Source organism: Papio anubis, chromosome X (assembly GCF_008728515.1).
Source record: "Papio anubis isolate 15944 chromosome X, Panubis1.0, whole genome shotgun sequence".
Taxonomy (NCBI): Eukaryota; Metazoa; Chordata; class Mammalia; order Primates; family Cercopithecidae; genus Papio; species Papio anubis.
The window spans coordinates 93191352-93212797 of record NC_044996.1 but is presented as its reverse complement, the minus strand read 5'-3'; the positions used below and the strand labels follow the sequence as shown (position 1 = coordinate 93212797).

Below are 21446 nucleotides of genomic sequence, written 5' to 3'. Positions count from 1 at the left end.
GGAGAACTGAGGCTCAGTGGACAAGCGGTCTATGCATGGCCACCCAGCTCAGACTCTATCATCACCAAGCCCTTCTCCCCATCTCTGTCTAAGCTCCTTACCACAGAGCCTGGGTCCCTGAGGTCCTGCGCAGACAGCCCCAGCAACTCTGTGTCAGATTTGTACAACCCCAGCTCCTTCTCCATCCACCGGCTGCGCTTGGTGCTGTCTGAGCCAGCGTCTGCACACGGGCAGAGAACCTGAGACAGGCAGACAGAGAAGGAATGACTGGGCTTCCCTTACATCCCCTGCCCTCTCCTTCCCTCCCTGGTGCCCCCACAAAACCCATGTTATCTCATGAGCCATCTCATAGAAGCCAGGGCAGGCGTTAAGAAACGCTCTAGGTCAAGGTCCCAGGCCTCACCTCCAGCAGCGTGTAGCAAGAATTTTTCTTGAGGAAGGTCTTGGAGGCCTTCTCCCTCCAGGAGTGCGCTGTCAGTACCTGTAGCTCTAGCTGTCTCAGCTCCTCCAGCCCCACAGGTAGGTCCCGGCCCACAGCTACTAGGCCCTCCAAGTCATCCAGGCACGGGTAGTGGTCACCATTCTAGTGACAAGGGCGAGAGACAGCTCAGTTCAACTTGCCAGTGCTATTGATGCTTACTCTGTGCCTGGCCCTGAGCTGGAAAGATGAACTGGGCGGTCTTGAGGGAGAAAAAAAACAGGTGTCATCCTAAGGAACACCCACTTGGCTCTCTCCCACAACACCAGCATCTACTGACTGGCTCAGCCCCAAGTATCTCGTCAGCCTTCTGTTGTAGTTTGCCTCTTCTCCTCTCCTCCACGCCCCTGCCCTGCTCAGTCCCATACTACCTGCCTTCCTGGCCCACCAATCTCATCCTAACCAGTGCCCTCTCTTCCTTCAGGCCAGCCTCACACTCTTCCTCTCACCTTGCTCATCAGGCACATTTTGCCTCCTGACTACATGCCATGCCCCCTTCCTCTCTCCAGCCAACCCAACCCATCCCAGCAAGCCAGCACATCCCACTGTATATGCTATCTCTTCCCAGCTGGACTGAAGGCCTGGGATGGCAGGGTCCTCACTTGGATCTCATCAACATCAGCAATCCAGGCCCGGGCCTTAGCAAGAGCCTCCTTGAGAGCCTGGATGTTGGGCAGGTGAACAGGGATGTTTTCCGCTTCACGGATTATGGCCTCAAGTGTGGCTGGTGGATGTTTCTGCCTAAAGGTAGGGGAAAAAAAGAACACTCAGTCTGATGTGGTCTGCCTGACCAGAAGCCCAGTCTGACCACCAGATATATCTGCATGGGCCCCTTGGGTGTCTGTTATTCCTGCTGCCGCTTGGGCCTACTTGCTTGCATTCTGCCTAAGGGTAGCTGCCAGTCCCTGCTTCCCCAAGACCGCATGCACCCAACTTCATCCTTCTGCCATAGCTCTTGTGCCTCTGTTTGTCTGCCAGTCTCCTGGCCTGCTGGCAATGCCTACATACACAACCTGTATTATGTAATCTGTTGCTGCAGTTTGTCAACTGCCCTATGTGGGGTCTTTCTACCAACATCTGCCCATCTGCCTGTCACTTGGGCTTCTGGGTATGCGCACATTAGCCTGTAGCGCTAGTTTTCTAGATAATCTCTATCTGTGCATTTCTGCTTCTCCATCAGCCTCTCTCTGCCTTTAAGTATACAGTTTAAAAAAACAAAACAAAAAAAAACCGACAAGATAGGGAACGAAACAGGGGAGAGTCAATACAGTAACACAGGAGTGTGATACCTAAGGCCACCCATGGGAATCATCCTCTGGGTCTCCATTCAACTTGGATGTTTGGAATAGGGCAGGGAAGAGAAGCAGCAGCTGGACCTACCTGGCCTCCAGGCAGAGGTGGGCTTTCTCCTCCCAGCGTTCAGCAATGGTCAGCAGCTCCTGCAGCTCGGCCTGGGCTTTATCCACAGCAGGGCTAGGGGCTACACTGGCACCCGCGACCAACAGTCCTCGCATGACAGCCAAGGTGCCCCTTCGGGCTGAGGGGGCCAGTGTGCGTTTCACCTCATCCAGCCATCGCGCCTGTTCCACCTGCCGCTGGAGCTGCTGGGCCTCAGGCACCTCCACCCCCAGCTGCCGCCCCCTCTCCAACAGGGACTGCAGTAGCCCTGGACTGGAGGGCAGTGAGGCCAGGGCCTCACGAGCCTCAGCCTGGAAGGCCTCCACCTGTTCCAGAATACCCTACCAGGACACAGGATGAAGAACAAACTCCTCAGCTGGGCCCACTGAGGAGTTCCACCACCAGATGGAACCTTGTCCCACCTACCTTCTTACCCTCTAAGCTTTTGGGGCAAAGGAGCCTAACATGGGCTGGGCTCTCCTTCTCCAAGCTCTAAGACAGTGGGGGTTCCTAACACTGACTGCTCATTAGAATGCCCTGGGGAATTTGTTAAGAATGCAGATTCCTGGGCCCCACCCTTAGAGATTAATTAACTAATAATTATTAAACTATGCTTTATTTAACTTTTCAGCATGCTCTGTTCTCAGGGCACCAAGAAACCTCCCTGCCCTAAAAATTGCTATGCTTAGTCCTCACATAAACCCTCGTGCTCACCACTGTGGGGTCTGTTGCCCTCTCCATCTCACTCCTCCTCCACTTTCATGAATTCCCCTCCACTTTCCAAGCCCAACAAGCACCCTGTTACCTCCTCCTCCTCTACCCCTCCTCCAGGAAACCTTACCTGGACTCTGTATCCTGTACTCACACCCTTGCCACCTGACCCTCAAGGCCCATTTCTAACAGGCAGTCACTAGACCCTTGCCTCACCCCTCCCACCTGTTCTTTTCTCACATGTGCGTCCAGTCTCGCCTGAACACTTTAAGCTTTTGTAAGGAGCCAAGAGTAGCCTGCTGCTCAGGTCCCCCAGTCCCCTTGATCCCTCAGCAGCACTCCAAGCATCCTCACCTTGACATCCCCAATCTGGTGCATGGCACAAGGCAGGTTATTCATCTGGTCCAGAAAGGCCCGGAGCTCAGCCAGGGTCATCTGCAGACCCGCCACCCTGTGGGGGCTATGGAGTATCACATGTGAGGTTTCAGGTCTAAACCCAGTGCCCTCCCTCCATGTCTATGCTAAGACCCAACACCTTTCTTCACCACACTTGTCCACCTTGATCTCGCATATTTCAAATTTGCCCCAATTGCCCAGGTTAGAGGGAAGGTTTTAAATTATAGAGCATGTTCATATTATGAGGGGAAAGAATCAGAAACTAATGGGTTGTAACAAGAGCTACACTTTGCAATCCATCCTCTACTGTGAATTCTAAAGCTGTGTAGCAGGGATCAGGTTTATACATCTGTGTCCTGTTCTTACCCGTAAGCCTCCCACAAAACCCCTCAGCCTCTCTCTCAGGCCACTTCCAGGTACTGATAAAAAATAAACACTTCTAGCTTTCTTATCACGGAGGCTCTCCTGTCCTTTCTAAGTGGCCTGGTCTCCTTGCCCTCCCCAACACCTTCCAGGCCATCTCACACTCTTGTGCCTGGCAGCTTCCTGATGATGTCCATTCTGCCAAATGGTATTCACAGTCTACCCCTTGCAGCACTTTTCCTAGGTGTTGGATCCTCAGCACCTTATGTGCGCCCTGACTCCTCATGCTGTCATACCCAGCTTCCTGGCCGCTGACCAGTCCCAGAGCTCGGGACACGCAAGCCTCTGCCTCACTCAGGCAGTTCTTTAGTTGCTGCAGCAGCTCACTATTAGGAAACCTCCGCTCACGGGCTTCAGACTCTAGTGCCCTCAGTTCTTCAAGGCCTGGAAGAAGAATGAGGGCAGCAAGGAGTAGGCAGTATTGAATAAAGGCAGAGGAAGGTGGTCAGAGTACAGAAGAAAGGGAATAGAACTTGCCTGTGGAGTCCCTCCATCCCCCCATCACTCACTGCGCTTCCGCCCATCCTCCACCTCCAGGGCCACTCGCACTTTGTTGGCCCAGGTGTCAAAGGACTCAGCCCGAACCTTCAGCTTATGCAGCATGGCAGGAAGCTCATCCAACGTATACCGATACCTGGAGGAAGAGGGCAGGCAAGAGCATGTCTGGCCCAGCTCTGCATCCTCCTTCTTGCCCCACTTCCTCCAGAAAGGCCCACGCTCACCGCAGGTACTGCCGGCTACTGGAGCACTTGCAGAGATCATTGATGTGGGAAAGGCAGACAAGGCCGTCTGGGCAGTCGTAGCAGGCCAGGGCTGACAGGAAACACGTAGTCTTGCACTTGATACACTGGCGCTCATCATCTGGGAGCAGCTCGAAAGCCTCTCGCTCAGCCTCTGTGATGCCCTAAGGGCATTTAACCCATGTGTTATATATAACCAGAACCAGGTAGCAGAATCCTCCATCTCAGCCACCACCGACCCCTACTTTAGACTCAAATCTATGCTGAGGGTCATGGGGTTTAAGAGGCCAAACCCCAGGGAGCATACCTGCCCTTTGTAAAGTCGAGACTCTCAAAGCTGGGGGAATCAGATACACCAGGGCAAGATCAATGTGAGCTGAGTCGGATAATTTTATAGAGGAAGAAAAATCAGGTAAGATCCAGATCAGCAGAAAGGGCCTTGTGGGTGAGAAGTGAGGAAAGTGGTGGACCAAGATACCAGAGAGGTGGCAATGTGTGGAAGTGGCCAAGGGACAGGCCTGGCTAGTTATGTGTACTGGGGAACAATATCGGCTTCCAGTTACTCAGCGCCCACTGTGTTCCAGGCACCACGCTGGCCACTTAGTAGGCAGGAGATACTTGTGTACATATATAACTTAGAGAAATTCAACTGTATGTGCTTGTTTTCAGGGTTTAAAGAGATATAATAATTTTCTCCCAACAATATGGCTTCCAAACCTAATCCAATGACTTCATCTGTTGCTCAGATAAAGAAAACGCACTCCATTTCAAAAATGAAAAAAAAGCTGGCTATGTTGGAGTAATCGAGAGACAACCCAGTGCATATATCTAATGGGCAATTTTAGGGATTTTAATGGAAAATGTTGACTCTTAACAGTTTTTGCCTTACACACCAACTTTAACACCTAACCTCTGCATAAGTTATGAGCCCAAATCCCACTCTGCCACTTATATGCTATGTGATCATGAGTAAATCATTTAACGTCTCTGGGTCTGTTTCATTATCTAGTAAGATGGAGATAAACAGTATCATCCTTGTTGGGTTGTTATGAGGATTAATAATAACAAAGCAGCTATGGAATCAGACAAGTATCTCGGCAATTAGATTCGGTGTTCATCAAATACTTACTGTTATTAGCTCTAATTTTCAGATAAGAATATATATTCCACAGGTCTATCTCATTTTGCTAAGGCAGAAACTAAGTCTTAGGGTCAGTAACTTGCCAAACTGAGTTAATTTTGACTCTAAAGTCAGAGAATATTCTAAGGATGAAGTCTCTAGGGGTTTTTTTGACTATGGACTCTTGAGAATTGGATGTAAACTATGAGTCCTCTTCCCAGAAACATACTTAAATACACATACAATCTCTTACAGGATTCCAAGACTATGGTGTCCAGAATGCTTCTCTGAGGTAAGGGCCAAGTGTGAAGAATTCTGAATGTCAAGATGAGAAAGTCTATTCTCCCCACCTTGCTTCGGCTCCTTCCCACAGCTTGGCACAGCCACACGGCCATCATTTAATAACAGTACTGAACAGAGTGCGAAAATGATGCCTGGAAAAGCCCAGGGACTCAACAACTAACATCACGACTGAGAGGCCCCAGACTTCCAACGCTACTGTAGCTATAGCTCTCCCTATAGCCCACACTCACAGGAAAGCTATAAATGAGCTTTAAAATAAGAAAGTATTACCCTAAATAGGCAGCAAGGGATCCCACAGAACCAGCACTCCTTTGTAATCTTATGAAAGACTCTCAGAGAGTCAATTCCCTAACTGGGCAAGTGTGAAATTTGAAGATGATGGCTGAAACTACACGAGTGGACTTTAGAGCTCTGTAGCAGCTTCCACTCAGCTACACACACAACTGACACAAGCTTACAAGAAATCAATTAAAGCAGGACCACCTTCTACTTGATAATATTATTGCCCTAGCTTGAGTTACTGAATCATCTGCATGTAATAAAATAGCAATTCCTGAGAAACATTCCATTTCAATCAGTTTCTTCATGTATTAACATTATCAATAATAGCAGCTGCAACATTGCAAAGGCAATGTTAGAGAGATGGTTTTCACATAAATCACCTTACTCTAACTTTACATCTTGCAAGTTAGATATTTATTCCCATTTTAGAGTGGGAAAGTGAGATATGAAAGATCAAGTAACTTGATACAGTCACCTACATAATCAGCAGTGAGGTTTAATATGCCAGTCTATTTTCCTGGGTCATTTAAATAATGATAAATAGCTGCTATACCAGTACCTGCCATGGGTCAGTCACTAAGCAAACATTATCTTTAATCCAATCAACTATCCAAAAAGATGAGCATTATCATAATCCCATTTTTCAGATGGGAAAACTGACAATGAAGTAAATCGACTTAAGCAAGGTTGCTGGTAAAGGGTATAGCAGAGAATGGTATGTGGTTTTCAATCAAGATGCGTCTAGTTCTTTTCACTACACTCCAAGAGTAGAGGCTACACCTTCTTGGTGCTGCTGCCTCTGCCTCCCCAAACTTCCATCAGAATAGGGTGCTTGATCTGGGGTACTCTCCCCACCTTCTCCAGCAGGGCCTTTCGTAGACGCCGCTCTTCTTGCACCATGATGAACATCTCCTTATGCACAGCTGCCGCCAGGTTCAGGTCTAGCTTCTCTGGGCAGGCAGCCATCTTGCAGATAAGCTCCTCATGGGAGAAGACACAGTATCTCCGGAGCCGGCGGTAGTGTTCAATGCACTGGCGCCCAGCAGGCAACTGTGGGCAGGTTCAAGGTTGAGTGTGGCCAAGTCTGGCAGCCATGATGCCCCAGGTTCTCCACAACCCTCCTGCTTCTCCCCCCAATCCCACCACATTCTAGACTCACCCAGTCGGCAGTGCAAAAGTTGACGGCCTCGGCAAAGTTGTAGCCTTGGTTGAAGCCGCTGTGGTAAGCACGGGGGAAGGTGATGACAAATTCTCCTGCACACTGGTTTGTGCGGACAACCTGAGGAACAAGAAAGGCCATGGCTGTTGAGACAGAGATTTTCCTGTATGCAGACCTGACTTAAGTGCAAGGTCATTAAGGAGACAAAAGCCTCAGAGAACACAGTCTGACAACAGAATCCCAGACTCTCCAACTCTTGAAAGGAAGGACCGGCCGGGCGCGGTGGCTCAAGCCTGTAATCCCAGCACTTTGGGAGGCCGAGACGGGTGGATCACGAGGTCAGGAGATCGAGACCATCCTGGCGAACACGGTGAAACCCTGTCTCTACTAAGAAATACAAAAAACTAGCCGGGCGAGGTGGCGGGCGCCTGTAGTCCCAGCTACTCGGGAGGCTGAGGCAGGAGAATGGCATGAACCCGGGAGGTGGAGCTTGCAGTGAGCTGAGATCCGGCCACTGCACTCTAGCCTGGGCTACAGAGCGAGACTCCGTCTCAAAAAAAAAAAAAAAGAAAGGAAGGACCACTGGTCTCTGCTCTCAAGGTTTTGATGTGTGTTGAGATGACAGGGAGATTTGAGATTTAAAAATATATGTCAAAATATTCCAACTTCCTTTTTTTGCAAAAATTATCACTTTTAATTAAGCTGGACAAGCTTTTTTAGTTATTTACTTTCATCAGTTATATATGCAGTTTCAAGAGTCAAATGGCTCTATAAAGATCTGTTATAAAATCTGCCAGCCTTGATATTCTCCCTTCCCCAGACCCAATCACTTCCACCTCTTCTGATTATTTTGGCGTTGATTATAACTACCTTAAATAACATGCTTCTAGACTATGTTAAAAATAGCCTCCTGTTTCTCAATTTGTTTAGTTTTTTATGCATATATCCCTAACTTTCTGACCAATATTCAAATCTCTTTTCCTATCAATTTTCATCTTTCTGTAACAGTCTCTCATGCAACCTTCTGATCTGTTCCAATCTGGACCAGCTGTCCTCCCTGGATCATCACTCTCTTGTGACAGATCTCCTATTTCCTAGATCCCATGTCTTCCTCGTTCTTGGTTTATTCCTTTGCTATGCTTAAGAACATCCTCCAACAGTTTCCTGAGAAATGGTGTGAAGAACCTACTTTTCTTTTTTTAAAAAAAGTCTCTATTCTTACTCTTACACTTGACTGTATATAGAATTCTAAGATGAAAATCCTTTTTTTTAAACTCCCATAGTTGTTGACTCCGAAAATAATTTTAAAGGCACACTGCTCAGAAGATGCTCAGATCTTCTAGTGTTACTGTTGAAAAGTTTGAAGCCATTCTGATTTCTAATGCTTTGATAAGCATTTGAAACCTGTTTCTCTCTCTCGAGCTTATAGGATTCTTCTGGTCTCAGTGTTTGACATGGAAATTTACAAGATATATCTTGGCATGAATTTATTTTCACTCATGTACTGGGTAGGCCCACTGACTCTGGAAAATCGATTCTCCAGTTCAGGGAAATTTTCTTGAATGATTTCATTAATGATTTCATCCTCTCAGTTTTCATCTATTTTCTTTTTATAACTCCTATTTGAATACTGAACCTCCTAAAAAAATTCCCTAATTTTTTCTACCCTTTTCCATCTTTTTACTCTATTTTTTGGAAGATTTCCTCAACTATCTATCTTTCAAAAGTGGAAAACAGACACTTTTTACATTTTTCATTTTTGCTACCATAATTTTGTTTGCATATGCTATTTTTTAAGCAGTATTCTGGTCTTCATTCATGTTTACAGTATATGCTTTTCTTTTGAAGTTTATTTCTCCTTGCCTAGCCTCTGTATCTCCAAGGTGCTTCTGTTTTTGGGGGGTTTATTTTTTAGGGTTTCCTCAGTTGTTGTTGTTTTTGTTTTTGACACAGAGTCTCACTCTGTCGCTGTAGTGCAGTGGCGCGATTTCGGCTCACTGCAACCTCCGCCTCCCGGGTTCAAGTGATTCTCCTGCCTCAGCCTTCCAAGTAGCTGGGATTACAGGCATACGCCATGTCGTATTTTTAGTAGAGATGGGGTTTTGTCATGTTGGCCAGGCTGGTCTCAAACTCCAGACCTCAGGAGATCCACCCGCCTTGGCCTCCCAAATTGCTGGGATTACAGGCGTGAGCCATCGTGCCAGCCTCTCAGTTGTTTTCTGTGGCTGCCTGCTTATATTTAAGAGGAAGAGATTAAAAAGCTGAATGGAAGCTCTGAGTACACAGATGAAGCTTGTCAACTGTAAGCTTCACTGTAGGGTGATCTAGCTAAGTCATTTAGTTTGGGAAACTCCAGGTCTTTCCTCGCAGGCCAGTCAGATTCCCCAGAGAAAACCCTCTTTTTTTTTTTTTTGTCTGTAGGAAAAAAGACCTGGCAACCAGTGTTCTAACAGCCAAGTGGAGAATGATGGCTGGGAACCTCAGCATCCAGTATGATAAATCCTAATTACATTCCCTATAACTCCACCCTCAATTGTACCTAGAAGACTTAATCCAGAGACTCTGTTTTAACCTCTTCAGAAATAAATCTTCAGTCTTTTACTAGAGTGACTAGACATTTCTAGCTGCCCAGCACGGGAGATCTCACAGCCTTTTTTTTTTTTTTTTGATACGCAGTCTCACTCTGTTGCCCAGGCTGGAGTGCAGTGGGGTGATCTCAGCTCATTGCAAGCTCTGCCTCCCGGGTTCACGCCATTCTCCTGCCTCAGCCTCCTGAGTAGCTGGGACTACAGGCGTGCGTCACCACGCCCGGCTAATTTTTTGTAATTTTAGTAAAGACAGGGTTTCACTGTGTTAGCCAGGATGGTCTCGATCTCCTGACCTTGTGATTCACCCACCTCGGCCTCCCAAAGTGCTAGGATTACAGGCGTGAGTCACCGCACCCGGCCCTCACAGCTTCTTATATAGACATGAACCAATCCTTACTTTCACCCCATCCATCTTTACCCCTAGAATGCCTGGTGCCACCGATAACAAATCTTTGGGGAATTCAGAGGTATGAATTGGGTTGGTTCTCAAGATGTCCTCAGTATTGGCTTATGTTTCAGTTTTCTCATCTATCTGTTTTCCAGTTTCAAGAATTTTATCATTGTCTCCTCTCTCATATTCTCCATCTCTGTAATTTTTTTCACCTTAAAAAATCCCTTTATGTAATTTTTGTGGAGTCTCAGTACAGAATGGAAGTAGCCATGTGTATGCTTAATCTGTCATCTTTACTGAGAAGCCTCACAAGGCTTTTTAAGGTAAACATTCAATTTTGTTGAAGACACAGTGAAGTAGGTACAGTGCCAGTAAGGGAATCAATACATTCTACTCTCTGGAAAACAAATTTGTTAATGTATATCAAGAACCCTTCAACCCAATGATTCCTCTGCCAGGAGTCTAAATTAATTTGGGGAGAATTAACATCTTAACAATATTAAATCTTCCCATTCATAAACATATCTCCCCATTTATTTGGACCATGCATCAAGCTTGCACCTCCATCATATTTTCTTCTCAAATCTACCTCTACTTAGAGGCAACATCAGCATTTCTTTCTTACCTGTATTATTGCATTGGCCTCAATTACTAACTGCCAGAACTACCTTCCAAAAAATGCAAATCTGACCATTTTGGAACTATCTTCCAAAAAATGCAAATCAGCCTCAGCTGAGAGTCCCTCACTGGAATCCCCATGCCCACATGATTAAGTCACAGTTCTGACAGGTAAACTCTTACTCTTCTTTCAGGGAACACTGCTCCTGCAAAACCTTTCCTGATAACCCCCGCTTCCTAAATGACCTCGTTTGTTGCTCTTTTTTAGCACCTTTAATGCTTTATTCCACTTATTTACTCCTCTGTCCAGCACTCAGCTATGCATACACAAATGCAGGCACTGGCTTATTTGCCTTCAGAGTGTTGACCAGAGAGGCCTTGCACAAAGAATGAGCTCTAGCAACATTTACTGAATGATCTAGTACCAGGCTTAATTTTATTTGTTATTAATTAATTAGAAGGGGTCTTACTATGCCAGCCTTAATTTTATAGACATGAAAACTAAGTCTCAGGTAAGCCTCAGGTAGCAGAGCCAGGAGTAGAACTTGATGCTCATAACTCTGTCTCACCCTGCACCCTGATTCTGGCAATGTCACTTTACTATTTCCTATGTGGTTATTTAGAAAAGTTCTCCTCACATTCTGCAGCTGTTAAAAATGACAACTGCGAATAGCCAAAAAGTAAAAACAACTCAAAAGGTTCATCAACTGGTGAATATTACTGGGTCATCAAAGGAATAAAGTTCTGACACATGCTGCAATGTGGATGAACCCCAAAAACATGCTAAGTGAGAGAAGAAACAAATGACCACATATTATTCCATTTTTATGAACTGTCCAGAAAAGACAAATCTATAGACAGAAAACAGATGAATGGTTGACTGGGACTAGGGGCTGGAAAGGGGAGTGACTGTAAATGGGTATAAGGGATCTTTTTGGGGTGGTAGAAATGTTCTACGACTGGATTGTAGAAATGGTAGCACAACTCCATAAACTTACTGGATTGTATACTTAAAATGGGTGAATTTTACGGTATGTAGCAAATCATACTGCAATGAAACTTTTAAAAATGGTTATAATTCATATAGTAACAAAGCGAAAATCATTCTAGACCAGTGCTGTCCAAGAGAAATATGCTCGGTACATAGGTACTTTTAAATTCTTTTGCTGGGCGTGGTGTCTCACGCTTATAATCTCAGCAGTTTGGGAGACCAAGGCAGGCAGATCACTTGAAATCAGGAGTTCAAGATCAGCCTGGCCAACATGGTACAACCCTGTCTCTACTAAAAATACAAAAATTAGCCAGATGTGGTGGCGCACGCCTGTAATCTCAGCTACTCGGGAGGCTGAGGCGGGAGAATCGCTTGAACTCAGGAGATGGAGGTTGCAGTGAGCCCGAGAGCACACCACTGCACTCCAACCCAGGCAACAGAGTGAGATTCCTTCACAAAAAAAAAAAAACTGGCGCAGTAGCTCACGCCTGTAATCCCAGCACTTTGGGAGGTCGAGGCGGGAGGATCAACTGAGGTCAGGAGTTCAAGACCAGCCTGGCCAACATGGTGAAACCTCATCTCTACTAAAAATACACAAAAATTAGCCAGGCATAGTGGCTCAGGCCTGTAGTTCCAGCTACTTGGGAGACTGAGACAGGAGAATCGCTTGAACCTGGGAGGCGGAGGTTGCAGTCAGCCGAGATCATGTCACTTGCACTCCAGCCTAGGTGACAAGAGTAAGACTCCTTCTCCAAAAAAAAAAGAAAAAAAAATTTTTTTAGTAGCCACATTAAAAAGGTAAAAAGAAACAGGTAAAATTAAGTTAAATATATTTTATTTAACTTAATATGTCCACAATATTATTATTTCTAGGTATAATTGGTACACAAAAGTATTAAGTGAGATACTTGGCATTCTTTGTTTCGTACTAAGTCTTGAAAGCTAACATGCATTTTATACTTTTGGCACATTTCAGTGAGGACTAGCCACATCTCAAGTGCTCAGTAGCCACGTGTAGCTAGCGGCTACCAAATTGGACAGTGCAGTTCTACAACAATAAACTTACTAAATTGATTATAAAAACCATACACTGATTATTGCTATGTCGAATTTTACATAAAAAATAACAGTTGGAAACATAACAATGTTTAGATGTTTAGGGTGGAGAGAATAGGGGCAAACTTTCTGTTTTCCATTTTCTGGGAAGAGGGCACGTTTATTTTATAATGAAAATAGGCCGGGCACGGTGGCTCACGCCTGTAATCCCAGCACTTTGGGGAGGCCAAGGTGGGTGGATCACCTGAGGTCAGGAGTTCGAGACCATCCTGGCCAACATGGTGAAACCCCGTCTCTACTAACAATACAAAAATTAGCTGGGCATGGTAGCAGGCACCTGTAATCCCAGCTACTCAGGAGGCTGAGGCAGGGTAATCACTTGAACCCGGGAGGAGGAGGTTGCAGTGAGCTGAGATCGTGAGCCGAGATCGTGCCACTGCACTCCAGCCTAAAGCCTGGGTGACAGAGTGAGACTCCGTCTCAAAAAAAAAAAAGAAAATAATACTTACATTACATATCTATAAAAAGAAATGGCCTTCTCCCACCAAAGGGGAAGGCAGGGCGGTGGGGGCAGGGAGCTAAAGATACCTCTGGGGGAGCTCCAGCTGGCTAAACTGCAGCCTGCCAGCATGAGAACATAAACATCACAGATGCTTCAATTAAGGGGATACTGCCAAGTCCAAAGGGCCCGGAGATGCTGGGAACTACCTATAGGAAGGGCAGGGCAGACAGAGAGCTGGGTGGCAAAGTAGTAGCTGGCCAGAGAAGACGGTGAGTCACGAGCAGCAGAAATGCTGTGGAGGTGTAAGCAAGAAGCACATATTTCAGTCTGTGATAAAGTTTTTTAAAAAGAGGTAAGGATTAAACAGCTCCATGACCTTCTGCATATACATATATATATGTATACACACACACACACACACACACATATATGCCTCTTATATATGCCTCTTAGCTACCCAAATCCTTCAGAGAATCTTTTTTTTTTTTGAGATGGAATCCCGCACCTGTTGCCCAGGCTGGAATGCAATGGCATGATCTCAGCTCACTGTAACCTCCGCCCCCTGGGTTCAAGCGATTCTCCTGCCTCAGCCTCCCCAGTAGCTGGGACTACAAGCATGCGCCACCACGTCCGGCTAATTTTGTATTTTTATTAGAGACCAGGGTTTCGCCATGTTGGCCAGGCTGGTCTCGAACTCCCGACTTCAGGTGATCCGGCCGCCTCAGCCTCCCAAAGTGCTGGGATTACAGGCATAAGCCATTGTGCCCGGCTCTTTTTTTTTTTTTTTTTAAAGACAGAGTCTCACTATGTTGCCCAGGCTGGAGTGCAGTGGTACAATCTCAGCTCACTGCAACCTCTGCCTCCCAGGTTAAAGCGATTCTCCTGCCTCTGGCTCCTGAGTAGCTAGGATTACAGGCATGCACCACCATACCCGGCTAACTTTTGTATTTTTAGTAGAGACTGGGGTTTCACCATGTTGGCCAGGCTGGTTTCAAACTCCTGACCTCAAGTGATCTGTCTGCCTCGGCCTCCCAAAGTGCTCAGATTACAGGTGTGAGCCACTGCGCCCGGCCAAGAGAATCCCCTTTTACAGTTTTCCATGACAAGGACTGATGCTGTGCTATGGGTCAGGAAGACAGAAGTCTGAGGAAAGTCAGACCCCATGTCTATTTTTGAAGCAGAACTCAAGCCCTTGATCATCGAGTCCGGTAATCCTTAAATGGGGTGAGGTAGAGAGAGAAAAGGATAACTCCCTGAGTGGAGGAAGACTGCCTAAACTGTTATAGGACACCTCCTTCTGTCCAATTCCCTAGATATCCCAAGTCCTTGGTTAAATATCACTAAATTTTATAATAAAAAAATATTACTCATGGGACATATAGTATACCAAAACAAGGTGAAGGTAAAAAGAAACGCAGGTGAGAACCACTGACTTAGTCCAAAGCCCTACTGTACAGATATCTAGGAATATTTGAAGGAGACATTAATTCAATATTTATTGACTACCTCATGCATTAGAGTAAGTGGTAATGTGTCCAAGGCCAAAGAGTGTGGAAGGGAGTAGGGAAGAGTAGCAGCCCCAGATAACACTTAAAGCAGAGATACAGGATCTACTAATTCCTGTTCTTACAGGACTAGTGATCAGGCTGTTTTAAGATCCACACCAGAAAACTGGCTGATGCTAATCAATGCTAGAAATTCCCAGGAGTATAAAGTCTCTCACAGGTAAGCCACGTTGTATACCCAGCAAAATGTCTTAAAGGGTAAGAGAGAAGTACACAGAGGATAGCCCAGAACTCTGGGTTCAACTTTTGACCTGTTAAATAAAAAGACCTACCCATTGCTCTGAGAAGGGTAAGAGTATACAAAGTATGGCAGAGGCTGCTAGTTGTACCCTGATATTCATTCTTGTCTTCTGCCATAACAACATGACCTCCAGTTTATAAGCGGTACTTGACCATCCAAAATAAGAAATTACATTTCCCAGTTTTCCCTGCAGCTAGATGTGGTCATATGACCAAGTTTTTACTAACAGAAGATGAATGGAAATGATGTGTGCCCTTGAAAGATTTGTCTAGCCCTGCCCTTTCCAATTTCCCTCTTCCACTGGCTGGAATGTAGATGTGATAATAAGCCGCCCCTTAGGTGTTACCCTCTATCACATGGCCCAGAGGGTATACCATCATATGGTACATCTAATCACTATTATTTTGGGTCTCTACTAGAGTAGTCAAACCTGTAGCCCAATTAAGAACAGCAACGAAGAAAGGACAGGGGCAGAATCTAGATGACAACCACCACCACCACCATCACAAAGGACATCACTAAATCATTCCTGCTGCTTGTCCCTGTTGCCTGGGTACTCACTGGCACGCCATGGGACATGAGGGTGTTGGGATTCATGAGGGTGACAAGTTGGTGCAGGAGGTCAGGCTGGCTATCAAATAGTTCAGGTGTCAGCTTCTTCATCACCTCTTCCAAATGTTCTGCTGCAAGTGAGGGCACTCCGTACCAGGTCTTCGGCTCACCCCTGCACAAGTGGAAAAGGGACACACACAGTAAATCACACCTTGGTCATGCAGGGAGCCCACACTGACTTGACTCCCTGGCTCCCCAGGGCCCCACTCACCAGTGGAGGTAGTTAATGGAGTAACTCCAGTGATCCTCAATATGCCAGCAAAAGGCTGAGAAGACCATGCCCACGTAGAGCCAGGGCACCTTCATGCCAGAGATATCTGCATTGATGTGGCACAGTACAGACTGTTCCAACACCGGCATCACATTTAGGTTCCAACCACTGGTAGCATACTCCTGCCAGGTCAGGTATTTGTAAAAAGGGCATGAGGGTTATGCTAAGGAACTGAGATCTTAAGTCATTTTCTTTAGCCTAGGGAACCTTAATTTTGAGGTCAGAGACTTTTTTGAAACATCTTAAGAAACATATAGGTTTTCTCCCTACCTCTCCACCAAAAAGCATACATACAAAATTTCAATTCTATTCACTTCAATTTCTGCAAAGTTTACAGATATATCCATCTACCAAAATACCTGCAAGTTAAAAAAAAGTCCTGCTCTGGATCAAAATGTACCCTTTCTTGGAAGCACAACTAAGCCCTCATTTTCTCCTGTGCATACAAACCCCACTCCCTGAACACTTCTTATGGATGAGCCAGGATCTCATATACCTTCTCATTTAATTTTTATAACAAATTTGCAAGGTAGATATTATCCCCATTTTAGAGATAAGGAAATGGGCTCACAGAGGTGAAAGAACCCATCTCATGTTTGTACATGCCAGTTACCAGACTGTTTTCTTTCATCTCATCTCAATCTCACGGCTACATAAGATTGGCATAATTATCCTCATCTTACAGAGATATTGAGTTTTTCAGATATTAAATGATTTGCCTAAGTTCACACAGCTGACATGTAACCATGATCATCCACTCACCTCCTCTTCAGGGGTTAGGTGCCGTTTACTGTCACTGACAGGGAAACCGCTGCCAAATTCTTTGGAATGGATGTCAGCTCCATACTCAACAGTCACATCTTCCTCAATGCTATTTACCAGCCTCCAGAACTCCTTCTCCACAAGTTCTGTGGGCACCATCTAGGGGAAGAAAGGTAGCAGCTGACCATGGCCCATCACACCCTGGACCCATTGACCCATGTGAGCTGAGACCATCTGGCACCAACACCTATGATCCTAGCCCAACACTACCTCAGCCCTCCATCACCTACATGCACGGGCATGTTGAAGTAGTCAGCTTTAAAGGAGTCAGCCATCTCGCCAAAGCTCTGCAGAGTGTATTCCCGGGTAGCCTGCTCAAAGCCAAAGGCTTCTGGGGGCCGCTTACACTCCTAAAACCCAAAGGAGAACATGTCACCAAAACAGAGGCAAGGAGGTGAAGAATCCTCACAAGTGGAACTGGAATATAAGGGGTAGGGAGGGAGAAGAGCCCTAGGTCTGCACTCAAGGCCCCTGAGGCAGGCCTTACTTTATAGCTGTACCTTTTGCTCTTACCACACTTCGGCTTAGTCTTTTCATTCCCCATCATGCTTTTTTCGCTCAGTTCCTCCCTACTGAAATGTCCTTTTCCACTTTCTTTCATTGGTTCTTCAAAACTCAATTCCAGTCTCACAACTTCCAGGGAGTCATCTCATGCTCTTTTCTTCCTTTAGGACTTTATCTAAATGGCTCTGACTTTAATATGCTATCCGGTGTTCTTCTGCCACCATTTTTCCTCTCTCACTAAAATGTGATTCTTTTTTTTTTTTTTTTTGAGACAGAGTCTTGCTCTGTCGCCCAGACTGGAGTGCAGTGGCACAATCTCAGCTCACTGCAACCTCTGCCTCCCAGGTTCAAGCGATTCTCCTGCCTCAGCCTCCCGAGTAGCTGGGATTACAGGTGCCCGCCACCAAGCCTGGCTAATTTTTGTATTTTCAGTAGAGATGGGGTTTCACCATGTTGGCCAGGCTGGTCTCGAACTCCTGACCCTGTGATCCGCCCGCCTTGGCTCCCAAGTGCTGGAATTACAAGCATGAGCCACCATGCCCGGCCTCTAAAATGTGATTCTATGCAGGATGCTTAGGGAAGTTTTTTTATGCCCAGACTAGAACTATACGGCTGGGAAAATGGCAATGAATATCCTAGCACCTTGAAAGATGGAAAATGGGGCTGGGCATGGTGGCTTATGCCTGTAATCCCAGCACTTTGGGAGGCTGAGGCGGGCAGATCACCTGAGGTCAGGAGTTCCGAGACCAGCCTGGCCACCACAGTGAAACTCTGTCTCTACTAAAAATACAAAAACTAGCCGGGCGTGGTGGCAGGCACCTGTAATCCCAGCTACTCAGGAGGCTGAGGCAGGAGAATCACTTGAACCTGGGAGGCAGAGGTTGCAGTGAGCACAGATGGCATCACTGCACTCCAGCCTGGGTGACAGAGCAAGATTCTGTCGCAAGAAAAAAAAAGGAAAAAGAAAGACGGAAAATGAAGACACTGGCTTTTACAGTATAAACCCTCCACTACTTCTGTTCTTGAGACTGTCTCAGAAGACAGGATGTGAGTCTACCTCATTTTGTACCTATGTTCATTATTTTAGATGAGAACGATATGTACCCCAAAATCAGACACACACCATGCTTATGTTTGAAAAATAAATGTCAGTCTGATCCACTGACTTACAACCACTTAGAGAGTCAAGTAGAGTCGACAGTCTTGATACTGTTGGTATCCAAACTCCTCCCCAACTGGAATCTCCACCACTACCAAGGCCAATATGCACTGCCCTGATTTTTCCTCATCTGTGTATGTCTGTGTGTGTGTATGTATGCATGTGCACACCTGGTCTCTACAACCACAGTTGAGTCCCTAAGATAAGGCGAATGTCTGCTCTCCAGAAATCCAGAGGGAAATGTAGAAGATAAGCACCAAGAATTTGGGTGAAGGTAGGAAGTTCATGAAATGTACCTGCCCAACTTCCTGGCCACTTGGCCCTTACTGCTGCTTCAGCTGCTCTCCTTACTGCTCCTATACCCATAGTAGGCATGCTCTCCTGCTATACCTCTGTTCCTGCTAGTCCTCCACCTCCCAGTCCTGAACAGCCACCCACCTCTTTAGTTAAAGCCTGTATCACTGCCTCAGTCTAAATATAACAAGAGGAAAACAACTATATAAATATTATACCCGTGATATACCATCCAAAAAAAATTCCAGACCTTGATTAAACTTAATAATACAGAGAAATGGTTATGAAGTAACAAATGAAAATATATAACATGATCTCAAACTTGTTATAGTTACATATAAGTAACAGCAAAAAGATGAGAAAAAAATATACCAAACTATTAACAATGGCTATCACTGGGTAGTGGGAAGGCAAGTAATTTGTCTATTTTCCAGAACGTCTTTTCTTCTTTTTTTCAGACAGGGTCTCATTCTGTTGCCCAGGCTGGGGTGCAGTGGCATGGTTTCGGCACACTGCAACCTCTGCCTCCTGGGCTCAAGCGATCCTCCCACCTCAGCCTCCCAAGTAGCTGGGACAACAGGCGTGCGCCACCATGCCTGGCTAATTTTTGTATCTTTTTTGGTAGAGACGGGGTTTCGCCATGTTGCCCAGGCTGGTCTCAAACTTCTGGGCTCAAACGATCCGCCCACCTTGGCCTCCCAAAGTGCTACGATTATAGGCGTGAGCCACCATGCCCAGCCTCAAACTTTCTAAAAAAGAAAAAAAAAGAACAAAAACTCAGAATTTGAAACAACATTTTTTTCTTAATATTCCTATCCTTCGGCTGGGCACGGTGGCTCTTGACTGTAATCCCAGCACTCTGGGAGGCCGAGGCAGGTAGATCACGAGGTCAGGAGATCGAGACCATTCTGGCTAACAAGGTGAAACCCTGTCTCTACTAAAAATACAAAAAATTAGCCAGGCGTGGTGGTGGGCGCCCGTAATCCCAGCTACTCGGGAGGCTGAGGCGGGAGAAAGGCGTGAACCCGGGAAGCGGAACTTGCAGTGAGCTGAGATCACACCACTGCACTCCAGCCTGGGCGACAGAGCGAGACTCCGTCTCAAAAAAAAAAAAAAATTCCTATCCTTCAAGTCTCATTTCTGACATTTTCCCTGATTATTACCCTTAGCCATTTTCCTCTCCTCTGAACTTGTTTATCTCAGAGCTCCTAACACACAATTTAGCCTCTGTTTATATGTCACCACATACAGTCTAATTATGATGCTTACCTCTCCAGGTGGTCTGGCAGCTCTTAGAGGACAAAAGCAAAGGCCGAATCTCCTGCTCCTTTCTCCCAAAGCTCTGCCCAGCCTAATCCCACCACAGAGATCCAAAACCTAAGACTATGGCTGAGCTAAGAAGCTGCCCTCAATAAGGCCAGATGAAGGAAGGCAAGAAAGCCCTATGACACAGATGTGGAGTGGGGAGGCCTTACCGCCATGACACACTTTGGGCACCGCCAGACACCCTTGGGGATCTCAGGCAGAGGAGGCAGCAGGCAGAAGATGTGGTAGTTGTCATCACAGCCATCACACAGCAGGAGCTTGTCATCCTCATCCCCTCGAGAACACATCCGGCAGACATATGACTCAATCTGCCAGGGGAGAAGAGCAAAAGTTCTCCATTGGAAATCCACTGTGTTTGCTGGCTGAATGATTTACAGTCCTGTACAAGCTAGTCATGCTAGGTCTGGAGCTCAACTGCATGTATGTACCCTCCCCAAATAAGCAGGTAGAGCTGCGAGACCAGTCTTTCATCATCCAGTCTTGAATCCTCCCATTTTTATTCATTCAATAAACACTTACTAAACCCATGTTCAGAACTACACTGGACTCTAGCACAAAAACAAGACATGGTATCCTTCCAAGTATATACAGTACTCTAGAGACATGTGTTCATAAAAATTAAAAATTGCCAATAGTGGTCCATAAAGGGCACTGTGGAGCCTAGAGAAGGAAGCACTCAAAGCAGCTGGAGATAAGGGGGGATAGCCTTGAGAAAGGACTTCATTGAAAAGGTGACACCTGAAACTGGCTGAAACCTGAAGGCAAAACAAAACTTGGCAACAGGGCAGAGCACAGGGGGAATCTCTTCCAGGCTGAAGAAACAACATGTGCAAAGGATAGGGATGAAAAAGCATAGTGCATCTTACGGGGAAAAATGAACATACCTACAAGGAGTTCAGTGTGGCTATAGCAGAGGAGTGAGGTGGGCAGTGCTGGGGGATGAGGCTAGAGGTCAGCAGGGACTGGATCATGCATGGCAATGAGGAGCTTAGCCTTTATCCTGAAGCAATGGTGAGGCTCCTTCTCTGGACCCTTCCAGCACTTCATGTTGACAGCACTTGATCACCCTTTCTTGCTCTTTGTTCCATGTGAGTTGGCTTTGTTTCCCCAATTAAGGAAGCTAACTGAGGGCAGGGCCCATGGAGGCCCGCTTTTGTGGTTAATGCGACCTGGTCCAGTGCCATGCAGGGGAATGCTTATTGAAGGGACGAGAAGCAGAGCATTAAGAAGTCAGGGCTGGGTCCTTACAAACTGGGCATTGCTGTGGTTCCTCCGCAGCCTCATGGTCATCTTGGTGCAGGGTTCTGGGCTGTGACTCAGCTCCTCCTTGCTCTCCAGGAAGGTCTTAGGCGAAGTTGACTCCACCTTCACATCCCCACCTAACTCCTCCTTCACCACTACTGTGGGGGGACACTCGGGCCCCTCCTTATCTGGGAGAGAGAAAAATGGCTGTAAACAGAGGTCTAGGACACTTAGGGCCCTGACTTTTCTCCTCA

General features: G+C 46.2%; 1 protein-coding gene and 1 long non-coding RNA gene across 15 annotated transcripts in view; one reads left to right on the top strand and one right to left on the bottom strand.

Moving 5' to 3' along the window:
- The window catches only part of LOC103880750, a 115787-nt gene extending 95299 nt beyond the window's left edge, over nucleotides 1-20488 (top strand). Inside the window, exons 5-6 of one of the 2 annotated variants that reach the window (XR_002519526.2) lie at nucleotides 5522-5558; nucleotides 19902-20488. This is a non-coding gene — a long non-coding RNA (uncharacterized LOC103880750). Of the gene's footprint in view, nucleotides 1-5521; nucleotides 6183-19901 lie in introns of those variants that run through there. The other variant, XR_002519525.2, reaches the window with a different exon arrangement.
- Nucleotides 1-21446, bottom strand: part of KDM5C (lysine demethylase 5C) — a 66386-nt gene that overhangs the window by 35625 nt on the left and 9315 nt on the right. For all 13 annotated transcript variants that reach the window (XR_004180769.1, XR_004180770.1, XR_001898536.3 and 10 more), the window contains 16 exons: nucleotides 21199-21380; nucleotides 20100-20258; nucleotides 16898-17017; nucleotides 16608-16766; nucleotides 15786-15967; nucleotides 15524-15686; nucleotides 7011-7130; nucleotides 6707-6901; nucleotides 4129-4310; nucleotides 3916-4040; nucleotides 3643-3790; nucleotides 2942-3047; nucleotides 1859-2217; nucleotides 1081-1219; nucleotides 404-583; nucleotides 102-239 (listed from right to left, as the gene is read on the bottom strand). Coding sequence is in view for 8 of the 13 variants with exons in the window: in XM_031660848.1 (XP_031516708.1) it covers nucleotides 102-239; nucleotides 404-583; nucleotides 1081-1219; nucleotides 1859-2217; nucleotides 2942-3047; nucleotides 3643-3790; nucleotides 3916-4040; nucleotides 4129-4310; nucleotides 6707-6901; nucleotides 7011-7130; nucleotides 15524-15686; nucleotides 15786-15967; nucleotides 16608-16766; nucleotides 16898-17017; nucleotides 20100-20258; nucleotides 21199-21380 (2657 nt within the window). In the remaining 5 variants the exon portion in view is untranslated. The remainder of the gene's footprint in view (nucleotides 1-101; nucleotides 240-403; nucleotides 584-1080; nucleotides 1220-1858; nucleotides 2218-2941; nucleotides 3048-3642; nucleotides 3791-3915; nucleotides 4041-4128; nucleotides 4311-6706; nucleotides 6902-7010; nucleotides 7131-15523; nucleotides 15687-15785; nucleotides 15968-16607; nucleotides 16767-16897; nucleotides 17018-20099; nucleotides 20259-21198; nucleotides 21381-21446) is intronic.